This window comes from Trachemys scripta, chromosome 3, assembly GCF_013100865.1.
Source record: "Trachemys scripta elegans isolate TJP31775 chromosome 3, CAS_Tse_1.0, whole genome shotgun sequence".
NCBI lineage: Eukaryota > Metazoa > Chordata > Testudines > Emydidae > Trachemys > Trachemys scripta.
The window spans coordinates 44,998,489-45,012,216 of NC_048300.1; the positions used below are offsets into that span (position 1 = coordinate 44,998,489).

The 13,728-nt window shown below is 42.2% G+C and overlaps 1 protein-coding gene across 1 annotated transcript in view; it reads right to left on the reverse strand.

The window, feature by feature from the left end:
* Positions 1–13,728, reverse strand: part of USH2A (usherin) — a 548,586-nt gene that overhangs the window by 530,466 nt on the left and 4,392 nt on the right. Inside the window, exon 2 of the mRNA XM_034764482.1 lies at positions 10,498–10,663. Within this exon, the coding sequence (XP_034620373.1) occupies positions 10,498–10,663 (166 nt within the window). The remainder of the gene's footprint in view (positions 1–10,497; positions 10,664–13,728) is intronic.

Here is a 13,728-nt window from a genome sequence, read left to right on the forward strand (position 1 = left end):
TTCCCACTCATACTCCTATGAGGAATGGGTAGACTGCTTAACATTAGCAGGCACTGTAACTTTATTACGCACCAGGTTATGTAGCTCTCAGAATCTTACAAGAAATGTTAAATATTCTTTGGTTAACTCATTGGTTGGCTCCATATTTGCTGTATGCCATCCACTGTAAATTACAGTAATGGTTTTATTGCATATTACAAATGGTCACTAGAAGGCTCACTGGGCTGATTATTTTTTAATGCTGTTTATTCTATAAAATGTGTAAAATTATTCAGGAGGATGCGCAAAAGGGTTTGGCTTTTCTTTTTAAATGAAAAAGTCCTGGGTTCCAGGCTAACACTGAGCTTACTCAATACAATTTACTTGGATTTATTATATTTATATTTTTTTTCCTCCAAAATGCCCAAAACTACACTAAACACTACTATATCTGCAGAATTTTATTTTTAGAGATAAAGATTTGGAAAAAGGCATCTAAATCATTTTTCTGAATCTGATTTTTCTAATGCTGATACTAAAATAAGACAATTGGTTGCCACCAAGTTGTGCAGAGAAATGATCATTTGTATAACAAATTTAAGCCTGATGCAGTTTCATATAACCAATGTAATCAAACCCCTACTCGTATTCCAATAGAAACTGTTATAGCCATCACTAGAAAGACAAGCAAGGCATTTCTTTGACAAGCCAGACACTAATTCCTAGTCTCAGCACTGGTCACTCAAGAGACTGATCTCGTGAGTTCCCAATGCAGTTAATGGGAAGTCTCCATTGACTTCATCAGGCTTTTGACCAAGTTCTGTAGTTGACAATTGACACTGCAAAGAGGATATTGGTAACACTACTCTTTCAGCACCTTATAATAGCATTAAATTCCTGCTCTTGGATGAAGTGATACGTCTTATCCTCCCAGACACAGGTTTTTTTTAAAAAAAAGTCCCAATCTTGCAAATCCTTAGGTGTAGTGCTTCAGAATATCCTTGCTAGTTGTAAACATTTGCAGGACAGCAACATATGTTCTTATTCATGCAAGGAAGGAAGCTTTTGAATACGAGATAATGAGGGGTTGAGGGGAACAGCCAAGTTTCCAAGGACCTCAAGTCGTCATAACCAGAGAGCTTTCAATCAGCACAAATCAGTCCATACTCCACATGTTGTGGCCCAAGAGAATAAGCAGCAAACACCACACTGGCATTTCTGACTCTGGTGGCATGAGTATAAATGAAGGCCCCCAAAGCTGCAAAGTCAAAAGCAATGTCTGAGTGGCTGTAATCTTAACAGTTTCTAAATGATGAACCAGTTATTGAGAGACCCATGCTTATTTCCTCACACAAAGGTCTGTTAGCATACATACAAAAAACTTTAGAGGTCTATAGCACATGTATTTCTAGGTTGTACGCTGGGGCTGCATGTGAGAAAATAAGCATGACTCTCTCAATAAGTGTTAGACATGTTTGGGGCGAAAAAGGTAAATACATGTACTAGAACTTTTTGTGTTGCTGATTTCATCCTTTTCTGAAGAGACAAACTGCTGTGGATTGTAAATGAAAAAGGACAACATGCAGGAGACTAAAGTGATTTAATGAATTAAGTGGTTTCCTTGCTTTTTTTGCCTATGCTCCCATTAAATTGGGGTGCATGTCAGGCATTGGCCTATTCAAAAGGAATCATATTTTCTATGTACATAGAGAAAAGGTACCTGTTTTCCTCAATTCTTTCAAGACACAGTTGGGTTCTTGGCTTTTAATATAAAATGTAAAGTAGTCAAAAACTTGTGCAGAAAATAAAAGGATTTCACAAATTGGAAAGGACAAGTTTTCTCTTGATAGTCAAACAGTTATGATGTAAAGCGGTCTCATTAAATCATAAGTACTTTAACCTTTTCTTGAAAGAACTGGAAGATTTAAAGATTTATAAAGAAATTTTGCCTAAACTAGGAAATGACTCATATTTGACATGTATTGAAATGATAATGCTGATTTCAATAGGCACTCTAAGAGCATTTTGCTCCCAGGAGAGTAATTCAGTCATGGTTATCTCTTTGCATTTAGATTTTAAACTTTCTTACTAAAGCTTTTAATGTGCTACTGTCTGCCAAAACATGGCAGAGTTACGCAGATATGATCAGGCAAAATAAAGGTTAGTAAAAAGATTATTTTTATAATTGCAGACACTAACTATGCAACAAACACATCAATCTGACATGTTCTCCAGAACCTCCTGTTTCAGCAGACTTGGATGCATCTATGGAATCCTTATTTAAATTCCATCTTTAATTTGTTAAATAAATCTTGAACTATCAAAGGGAAAAATGTGGGACTCTGAACAGTGACTATAATAAGAAAAATATAGAGAGCTATTGATACAAAGAGCTGTAGATCTAAGGTTAGCATCGCTCTGAGGCAAAAGTAAAGCAGTTTGGGTGCATGTGTTGTGCATTGTTATACTTTCAAATGTTTTGGTTTCTTTTACATTCATTTTTAACTATGAATTTTCTGGGTTTTCATTACTACTTTTGAAAACTTATATTCTTGGAACTTTCTTTTATACTCCACCTCAACTCTATTATACATCTTAACAGAGTTTTGTGTCTGGGAATATATACCTAAATGTGATCAAGTATCAGGGGGTAGCCCAAATAAATCTGTTAGTCTTTAAGGTGTTACCTAAATGAGAGAAGCAATGAATACTAGTAAATCAACACAAAACATATAGAATTAACTCCTACAGTTTTCCCAGACCTTAAAGACTTGATCTTGCATCTGCTGAAATCAATGAGAGTATTCCCATTAACTTCAAAGGGAACAGGATATAGCTCTTTTTTTAGTACACATTAGTTACAAACCAAAGAATCACAACTGTACGCCTGTTCTATGTAGACAATATTTTTAAAATGTAAAGTAAGCACGGCACATCTTGGCTAGAGAAACATTAGTTACACTTAAAAAAAAATTAAAAAGTAACAGTCCACATTCATTTCTAGTTTAACTCAATAGTTCAATTGACTTCAGTGGAATTATACCAGGGATGAGTTTTCCCCCAAACACTTGTTCTTTATACTCAGTAAAGGAATAGCTAGCCAAAGGAGTCGATATATCTTGATTTTTAGTAAGGTTTTTGACACAGTCCCACCTGACATTCTCATGAGCAAAATAGGGAAAAGTTATCTAGAGGAAATTACTATAAGGTGGGTGCACAACTGGTTGAAAGACCATACTCAAAGAGTATTTATCTATGGTTCACAGTTAAACTAGTCCCATAATGATAAGTCTTGGGTCCAGTACTATTTAATATTTTCATGTATGACTTGGACAATGGAGTGGACAGTATGCTTATAACATTTGTGGATGATACCAAGCTGGGAGGGGTTGCAAGCACTTTGGATGACAGGATTAGAATTCAAGAGGACTTGAAAAATTGGACAATTGGTCTGAAATCAACAAAATGAATTTCAGTAAAGACAAGTATTACGCTTACGGGAAAATATCAAATGCACAATTATAAAATGCAGAATAACTGGCTATATGGTAGTACTGCTGAAACAGATCCGGGGGTTATAGTGGATCACAAATTGGCTTATATTCAATATGATGCAGTTGCAAAAAGGCCAATATCATCCTGAGGTGTGTTAACAGCAGTGTTGTATGTAAGACACATGAAGTAATTGTCCTGTTCTACTCGGCACTGGTAAGGCCGCATCTGGATTACTGTGTCCACTTCTGGGTGCCACACTTTAGGAAAGACATGGAGAAACTGGAGAGAAACAAAAGGACAGAACAAAAATCTTTAAAGGTTTAGGAAACCTATGAGGAAAGACTAAAAACACTCCACACATCAGTCTTCAGACAAGAAGACTAAGAGGGGACCTGAGAACAATCAAATGTGTTAAGGGTTATTATAAAGAGGACTGCGATCAATTGTTCTCCATGTCCACTGAAGGTAGGACAAAAAGTAATGGGATTTAATCTGCAGCTTTAGGATTTAGGTTAGATATTAGGAAAATCTCTAACTCTAAGGCTAGTTAAATTGTCTAACAGGCTTCCAAGGAAGGCTGTGGAATCCCCAATATTGGAGAATTTTAAGAACAAGTTGGATAATACCTCTTAGAAATGGTCTAAGGGCACGTCTTCACTACCTGCCAGATCGGTGGGTAGCGATCGATCTATAGGGGATCGATTTATTGCGTCTAGTGTAGACGCGATAAAATCGATCCCCCATCGCTCTGCCGTCGACTCCGGAATGCCACTGCAGTGAGAGGCGGAAGCGGAGTCGACGGGGGAGTGGCAGCGGTCGACTTGCCGCCATCCTCACAGCCAGGTAAATCTATCTAAAATACTCAACTTCAGCTACGCTATTCGCGTAGCTAAAGTTGCGTATCTTAGGTCGACACCCCCCCGTAGTGTAGACCTAGCCTAAGTTTACTTGGTCCTGCCTCAGCACAGCAGGTTGGATTTGATGACCTCTCGGAGTCCTCTCCAGCCCCATTTTAATGATTCTAAGGCACCATTGCAGTTCATATTAAATAGGGCTGTATAAAATACTAGTAACTGCTGTAAACAGTAGACCACAAATGCTCTTAACCACATTTTTATGATTCACATTTTTCCTGAGGAAAAGGAGCAAAGCAATGGATTTTGTGTTTAAAGGTACACAGGGTGTAGCAAGAAGGTACACTCAAGCGGGAGAGTAGGGAGCAGCCCAAAGAAACCAGGCAACAGTCTGGTTGAGAGTGGGCCTGAAACAAGGCTAATGTGTTGCGGGCAGATCCCCGCTGACCCAGTGGCGGACCACTCCGCCATTGTTAGGGCCCTGCACTGGGACGTGGATCATTAAGAAGGGTTGCTCAAAGCATGGTAAGGAAGTCCAAAGATACAGACCCACAAATGAAATGGCATGGTTTTAATATTTCAAAGGGTGGTTTTTCAGGGTTAGCTGATTTTGTATAATATTCCCCTTTTTGTGAGAGGGCATCAGCCTTGCCATTCTTGTTGCCTGAATGATACGTGATTGTGAAATCAAATCTTGAGATGAACAGGGCCCAACCCAACTGTCGCTGATTTGGTACCTTGGCAGATCATAGGTATTCTAGATTCTTATGGTTGGTTAAGACTAGGATGGGGTGTTTGGTCCCTCAAGGCAGTCTCACCAAGTCTCAAAATCAAGCCTTGATAGTGAGTAACTCCTTGTCTGCTATTTCATAATTGCATTTGGGTGGGGTGAGTTTTTGTGGAAAATACACACATGGATGAATCTTGCACTGGGCATCGCTCGTTCGGATAGTACTGCCCCGATGGCTACATCAGAGGCGTCAGTCTCAAGGACAATGGGTTGGTCAGGGTGGACCAGGCCCAGGGCAGAAGGGAAAGCAATCTTCAGGCATTCAAAGGCCTGGTGGGCCTCCTGGGGCCAAAGAAACCTTGAACGTTTATAAAGGATGGCAGTTAAGGGCTGCAACCTTTGAGAAGTTCAGAATAAACCTCCTGTAAAAGATGGCAAACCCCCACGGACCTTTGGATGGTTCAAATGCTCTGGGGTTTGGCCTAAAATCAAATTGAAGATACCTTCTGAGGGTCCATCTGTAGTCTATGTACTGACAGGATGAACCCCCAAAATTTGATGGATGATTGGTCAAATATTCACTTTTCCAGTTTTGTAATAATGCATGCTGTCACAGCTGTGAGAGAACTTCATGGATATAGTGGTCATGGCTTGCTTGACTATGAGACTAGATTAAGATATTGTTTAGATAGGCCACTACAAAACAGTCTAGGATATCTTGAAATATGTTGTTGATCGGGTGCTGGATGGCAGCAGGAGCACTAGTGAGCCCAAAGGATATTACCAAATATTTTAAGTGTCCATGCCCCATTCTAGAAGCTGTCTTCCACTCATCCCCCATCCTGATTCAAACTAGATGCTCCTCTAAGGTCCAGTTTGGTGAACACTCGGGATGACCATACTAAATTCAGGAGCTCTGGGATTAATGGTAAAATGTATCGATTGCACAAAGTCTCAAAGAGCCATCAGGTTTTTTCTACAGAAAATACAGGGGCACCTACTGTTTTAGCTAGGTTTTACTGGAGGTGCATCCTTCATGCTGCTAGCTTTGCTTTGGAATAGAATTTATATGCCTGAATAGAACTGTGGCTCTAGGCTGAAGGTCAATGGGGCAATCATAAACATGATGTGGGGGTAGCAAGTGTGCGTTCCATTTTTTGAAAACATCCTGATAGTCCTTTATACTTCACAGGAAGACATGGTCCATCATGCAGGATTGATGTTTCTAGGTACAACAGGGTTGCCATCACATGGGGGAACATCTGGTTTGCTCATGAAGGGGAACCCCCTGGCTTGGTTTCAAGGGTTTTGAGTTCTTGACTGAGAAGACAATTCTCCCTAAAAAAGCTTGACAGGAAGGCAGTGATGTGTTGGGACCACAGAATATGGGGATCATGACGGATGAGCCAAGGTGCCCCTAAAAATCAGGGTGAAAGGAAGTAGGGGTAAACCATAGGACTTCCCCATGCTCCCCAGTCGCCACCTGCAGGATCCTCAATTGCAGGGGAATCTGTAGTAGTGTAGATGGATAAGGAACACCTGGGTTAGCATAATCTTGGGGTTTCTTCCTGGTGGTACTCAGGCTCGAGTCTCCGACTGGGTGTGGGGTTAGTCTCTTCCCTGTCATCAGCTTAGCAGTGCGTTTGACAGGACACGTTACCACATTATCTGTTCCTCCGTAACAGAAGTGGAGTTCTTCTGTCTTCTGTGCTCTCGTTCACCCAGTGACAGGCAGGTATGTTGGTATGGCTTGACCAAGGCTGAGCTCACTTGGGCTGAGGGCTAAGTTTTGAGTAAGGGTGACAGGTAGGTGAGAGGTAGGTCCTCCTATGTTCCAGTTTCCATTCATGCAGTCTGGTGTCTATCTGGATGCCCAGGTCCATGAACACCTCTAAACTGGTGGTTGGGAGGTCCACCTGTGCCTGCTCATATTTTAGTTCTTTGCAAAGGCCAAGCCAAAGCCGATGGACGAATACAGCATTATTCCAGGAAGTGTCTATGGCCAAGCATCTGACCTAGGCAACATAGGAAGGGCTAACCCCTGGGTTCACCTAAGCTTTGGTAAGGCAGTCTCTGCCACGCAGACTTTGTGAGGGTCATCAAAAATAATGGCAAAGGCTTATATGAGTCCCAGTTGGTCAGTACTGGGTTATTCTGTTCCAAAAATGGAGAGGCCCATGACAGCTCCTCCCCTGTGGGCAAGCTCAGTACTAGCTCCATCTTAACTTGATCTATGATGTACTCCTGGGGCTGAAACAAACAGAAGTCTGCAATAGGTAATGAACCTGCAAAACGTATTGCAGATACTACCATCTCTTTTCTAGCAAAGGAACTCTGGGGCTAGTCACACAAGTTGGTGTTATCAGAGAAGCCGAGTGATTACCCACAATCGCGCTGAGCACTGTAGCTTGCTCCTGCAAGGAACGATTTCCTGCCTGCAGTTATCATACTTGGTCCCTCCCTTTCTGGCTGGAGGGTAGCCATCTGTTCTTGTGGACTCAGAGGCCCCTGGACATGATAGCAGGGCTAGAGCCCCAGCAGTGTCCATACTCAGTCAAGAAGTTCAACAAAAAGTCCCAGAGGAGACGAGGTTGGTCTGAGAAAGCTATCAGGGCCTGTAACATGGGCTGTTTGACCTAGTGGTCACAGCCAGGAGTAGCGTTGGGGTCATGGTCACGCCAAGGGGCAAAGCCAGAATCAGCAACAGGAGTCAGGACAAGGAAACAGGAACAGGCAGGAGGCGTGGTAGCAAGAACAAGGTCAGACAGGAGGAACAGGAACAGGAGCCAGGAAAGGAGGCAGCGATTTGGTCTCAGAGCTCTGAGCAGCAACAGGCCTAGCAATTAGTTGCTCAGACAAGAGATGGGACAGGAACAGGAAATTTTATACCAGTGGTGTTTAATCAGCGGTCTGTTGTTAGTCATCTGACCCCACTGAGTCATTGGGTGTAGCTTCTAGTGGTGGGGTACTAGCAGCAGTTCCTTTATCAGCCTTCACAGCTCAGTGGTACAGAGGGTAAGGCTCCCATAGCCCCCCAAGCCTGGGTTCGAAACTCATGGCACCTAACAAATATACACTTAAAATCAAGTTGGTTGGAGAATGGCACTGAACTTTTTCCATAATGTTCAAGCAATCAGATCAATCTTGAGCCTTGTCTTCACTAAAAAATAAAAGGTGTGTATTTAAGTTAGCTAACTCCAGTTAATATCCTAGTGAAGACAAGGCTGTAGTTTTCACGTGAGTTAGAGTATTGGGGAACCTGGGGTTTAACGCAATGCTCTAACTCATGTGAAAACAGACAGACTGCCTTGTCTCCACTAGGATTTTAACTTGAGTTAGCTACATTTGATTTAAGAACACTCCATCTGTCCGCCCCGTGTAGACAAAGCTTGAGTCTGCGGAGGTTTCTGGAAACATACAGTCCGCTACTCGACATAAATAATTGGTTTAACAGGTATTAGCAGAGTCTCACCCATATTAACATTACTGCCTCTCTTTTCTGCATTCACACTTCCCCTCACCCCCCAATATTGGTAACTTGCCACCTTCCCATCCCTGCAAAATGATAAAACTAGTTCCTTTTATCATTTGCTGAGAGTTACATAAATGTAGGGACTACAAAAACATTACCAAACAAAAGGCCTCAATGCACACTGCCTGGAGATCAAAAGCCACATCTATTCTACAATATATCGAACAGGCTGCTGACATTATCATCCTTTATAGGAAGGTGTGGCCTACAGGTCGCAGTATGCAAGGCTCTATGCTGATCTGAGCATTGCAGCAAAGAATTCAGTCAATAGTCTCCCCAGGTCTCAATAGGTTGTACTTCCTTATTAGGGTATGTCTACACTACCCGCCGGATCGGCGGGCAGCGATTGATCCAGTGGGGATCGATTTATCATGTCTAGTCTAGACACAATAAATCGACCCCCCAGCGCTCTACCGTCGACTCCTGTACTCCAGTGCTGCGAGAGGCACAGGCAGAGTCGACTCACCGCGGTGAAGATACCACGGTAAGTCGATCTAAGTACGTCGACTTCAGCTACGTTATTCACGTAGCTGAAGTTGCGTAACTTAGATCAATCCCCCCTGGTGTAGATGAGGGCTTAGAGAGGAGGGCGGTCACAAGCTGCATTACTAGAACTGCACTGTGGATAGCTCTGCCTCGAACAAATGAAGGACTAAATGCTGGGGAGCTTTTTTTTTTAAATTTCAAATTTAAAACTTTAAGAAATCTGGTCCATTTGCTCTTCACTTGGCTATCCCAGCGTTTAGCAGTTTCTGACGCTAGTACAAAACGTGGCTGACAGTCATAGCAGTAATATAGCACCCTTTGAGTGTCTGAAGTGTAAAGTTCATTAGTTCTACCTTAAGGTCACTCTTTTAATCCAACAGACAAAATGTTATTCACCCTACTATGCTGTCATCTCAGAAGAAAGAAAACTGAAAAAAAAAAAATCAAGGACGGTTTGGATACTTCTATGAGTGAGGAGAATCAGCACTACAAATGCAAATCACAGTCAATCCTATTTAACAAGTTGCAAGAATGCATTGAAGCCATTTCTTGATTGTATCGTTAACCAAGTAAACTTAAATAGTACAGGTAAAATAAACTAACTGAAGAAAAACATTTCAATACAGGACAATTAGTGTTGATGAAGTTATTAATTGAAGTTGGATTAAAAACAGAATTTAGTATGGTCTGTTGGGAATTTTAAGATATGCAACTAATTGAAAGTATTTTAGTTTCTGTTGTATTTGTTGACTGATTTTTGTAAATACATTTAACAAAAAATCTTGCTTGAACCTCACAATCTCTTTTAAGTCATTAAAACGTTGATATGCCAAGGGAAAATTAATTTTTAAGTTGCAGGGGCTTTGTCTTTATAATTGTGTATGACACTTAATACAAATAAAAATTCAGTGTTGTAAATGTACTTGCTCTGACCTTGCAGAGAGTTCAGCACATGCTTAACTTTGCACATTATAAGTAGTCTGTCTCAAGCAACAGAACTATCCACAGTGCATAAACTTAAGCACATGCATATGTCTTTGCAGGATCGTGGCCTTTGTGCCTATATTTGAGTGAGATGTTGCCCTCTAGAGGCTATGATACTTACTACTAGTAGGAGTTCTCTACCTCCAGTGCTAGCGCTTTGAGTTTGTGAGGCTTTTAGTCCTGCTTCACTAGGTTAAATGTGTGCAGTTGTGACAATGCTAAATTAGGGTTTATTTCAAAATCTGTCCCCAAATGTACTCAAATTACTTATATTTACTTTAAGGACCTGATCCTATAATATTCCAAAAACTCCCAACTCCTGCAGGATCCCCCAATTTACCATTAATATTTTCCCTACAGTTTGGGTATTTGTGCAGATATACCACTCTCACATTTCCTGCATTTAACCAAATGTGGCTTTTTTTTATTTTACTCACCTGCACGCTAAGATGAATCCATTTCCTCACAAGAATTCTCCCCAGTGTCATTACTTTTATTGGCGGCTGCAAACCATTTACTGTGTGATAGTAAAACATGGTCTCTTTTTCGGAGACTGTGAGTTTGAACACAGTCTGCCCATCAACGGCCTTTTCCATCACACACCTTTGGAAATAACCAAGAAAAACAACATAAGGTCAGAGGCACACAGACAGACACACTCAAGCCAAGGTGCTATGCAGTAAAGTGATGCTAACCAGAATGTATTAAAATAAAATGTTAAAAATACAACCTGAGAGGATGCTCAGTGGCAGAGGTGTCACAGGATATACTACGCATAAGGAAAAATATTCCTGCTAAAACTCCCTCTAACTTGAAAGGAGAATCTTTATTTGCAATTTATTCCCCACAGTCTCACTTCCTTTCTTCATGGATCTATGACAGAAAACATGGTGGCTGGCTATAGTCTGTAAAACTAATATTGAAACTTCTGGCTCATTAGTTTCTTTACTGTACTTTTCCTACAAAGCTGCACAACACTGCATCCTGATAAGGCACTAAGCCACTAGCACGCTTTCTTTTATTTTTAATAAAGAGGATATATCTGCCAGAAGGCCAATATTTTCCCACAGAACAGGTGCAGCACAGTCACCAGCAGTGCAAGATTCCCCCACATTGTTCTGTAGATATGCCTCAACCCTCTCTAGAGAACCCCCAAGTTGCAAGAAGATTGTTCAGTCGATCCTTAGCTTTTCTGCTGAGATTTCAGGTTAGCACCAAATGCAACATGGACACTGATGGACAAGGGACTCGACTGACGCCACGCAAATTCATTTCACACATCTAGCTGTCCAAGTAGTTTTACCACCTATCACCATGTTGTCGGAAGCTACGCAGCAGACAATAGGCTACATAAGAGGCTTCAGACAGTAAGGTATTTTAGGCACTACTGAGTGAGCAATCCAAAGCTTTACATTCCATTGTCAATCCATCAAGCCATTCAGGCAGAATTCAACTCACTCATCCATGAACATGTACATGAAGAGCCAGATTCTGATCTCAACTACACTGGAGTAAATCAGAAGTTACATCAGTTTTACACTCATATCTCCATAGCCCTCACTGGAGCAAAAAAAATAAGAATTTGTTCCAATATACTTTATTTGCTACTAAACCTCATTCCTTTATGTTGTCCACTCTCTCCCCTACACACAAAAGTATCACAGCAGCTGGCTTATTGGTAAAGGTACCTTTGTCATTAACTGACTCACATTTAAAACCACTAAGGGAAAAATAAATGGATTTTGACTGTTACTCTTTTTAGCCCCCAGGGATGTTGTCAATAAAATTTACTTGCCAAACACAGACTCCTATTTTCCAAGCTTACTAAAAACACATTTCTTAATATATTGTTGATTGGTCTTCTCACTGTTTTGTTTGCCTGTAAACATGCTAGTTTTGGTAGATAATCAATGTGAGGGAAGGCACAGCTAAGTAGCAAAATATTTAGGAACTGGATTTACCCAGTTTCTGGATAAACAATAGTTGGATAATCCAGGATTTGTTTATTTTGCTTATCTAAAACAAACACCCCCCACATTTTTTTTATCCCCATAGGTGTCACGACTTTAAGAAGGGAAGTGACCTTGATGTACTGAATTTTGAAAACTGGAAATTACAGATATGAATTGTGACCCACCCGTCAAAAAAAGAGGAAGAAAGTGAGATGTGTGTGTGAGGGAGAAATGATGTCAATAAAGGTGAAATAGGCATAAGAGTATCAGTTCTGGTTAGGAATGGTACTTTGCATTCCAGCCAGACCTTTAAAAAGAAACAGCCATTCTCTGTGACTGTTCCAACTTTCTGGTAAAACACATCCCCAGAGAGTTACTTCCTGACTGCGAAATTCTTAGAATGCACACCTCTCTGATACTCAAAAAGAAAATAGCATCCAGAATGTGTATGGTGTTGTGGGGGAGTGAGAAGGGAAGAGAGGACAGACCAGGAAAGGGTGGTGGGGGGTGGGGGGTCACTGCTTTATTGTCCAAAGGCAGAAAAATGCAAAGCTTTTAAAATTACAGATGCAATCATTACACAAAGACAACTTTCTATATTATATGGAATCTCAGTGTTTCTCTTTTTTCTTGCTATTCTGTCTTCAGTTTCTCAAAATGCTAACTTAAAAGGGGGACCTATAAATATAAATACAAAACATGTATGTTAACAGAACATGAAGATTGTAAACTTAGTAAATACACATTCAACTTTAATTCTACATCTTTGGGTGCGTATTTGTTTTTCTATTATGGAGTCTTCCGGTCTCTCGACATTACATTCCTGGGTTCTATTCCTAGCTCTGGGAGCAAAGTGGGATCAAGTGGTTAGAGCACATTTTAAACAGCACAGGCAAGCACACAGATTTGGTAGATTCATTCTGAAAGACAGTGTGGAAAAATGGATGAGACTTGGGTCTGTTATATTTGAGATCAGAGTTCTATTCGAACACTGCCTGAAGTACTTGGGCAAATTTTCAGTTAAGCTAGTTGTAAAATGGGTGACTAATACTTTCCTGTCTCCTTAAATGTTGCAAGGCAGTTGTGTGAAGCCTTGGTCAGTTTGGCTCCCACTTCAGTGCACCTTCTGTTAGGGCAAATGGGGTTTGGAGTGTCTCTCTGTCCTATAAAGATTTTTTTCTGAGACACAGGCAGGGCCTACTACTGCTATAAGCATGTAAGGAAAGGTTCACTACACACTAGGGTTACCATACGTCCGGATTTTCCCGGACATGTCTGGCTTTTGGGGGCTCAAATCCCCGTCCGGGGGGGGAAATCCCCAAAAGCCGGGCATGTCCGGGAAAATCGGGAGGGCTCGGTGGTGCTCGGCCGGGGGCATGGTGCCGGGCCGGGAGCCGGGCCGGGCGCGCGGTGTCGGGCAGGGGTCCAGGAGCCAGGGGCGCAGAGCCGGGCCGGGCCGGGCCGGGGGCGCGGGGCTGGGCCGGGAGGCCGGGAAGCCGGTCCGGGCCCGCGGGGCCGGGGAGCCGGTCGGGGGTCGCGGGGCTGGGGAGCCAGGATCGCTGGGCCGGGAGCCGGGGTTGCCAGTCGGGGCCCGCGGGGCCGGGAGCCGGTCCGGGCCCACGGGGCCGGGGAGCCAGGGTCACTGGGCCGGGATTGCCGGGCCGGCCGGTCGGGGCCCGCGGGGCCGGGAGCCAGTCGGGGGTCGCGGGGCCGGGG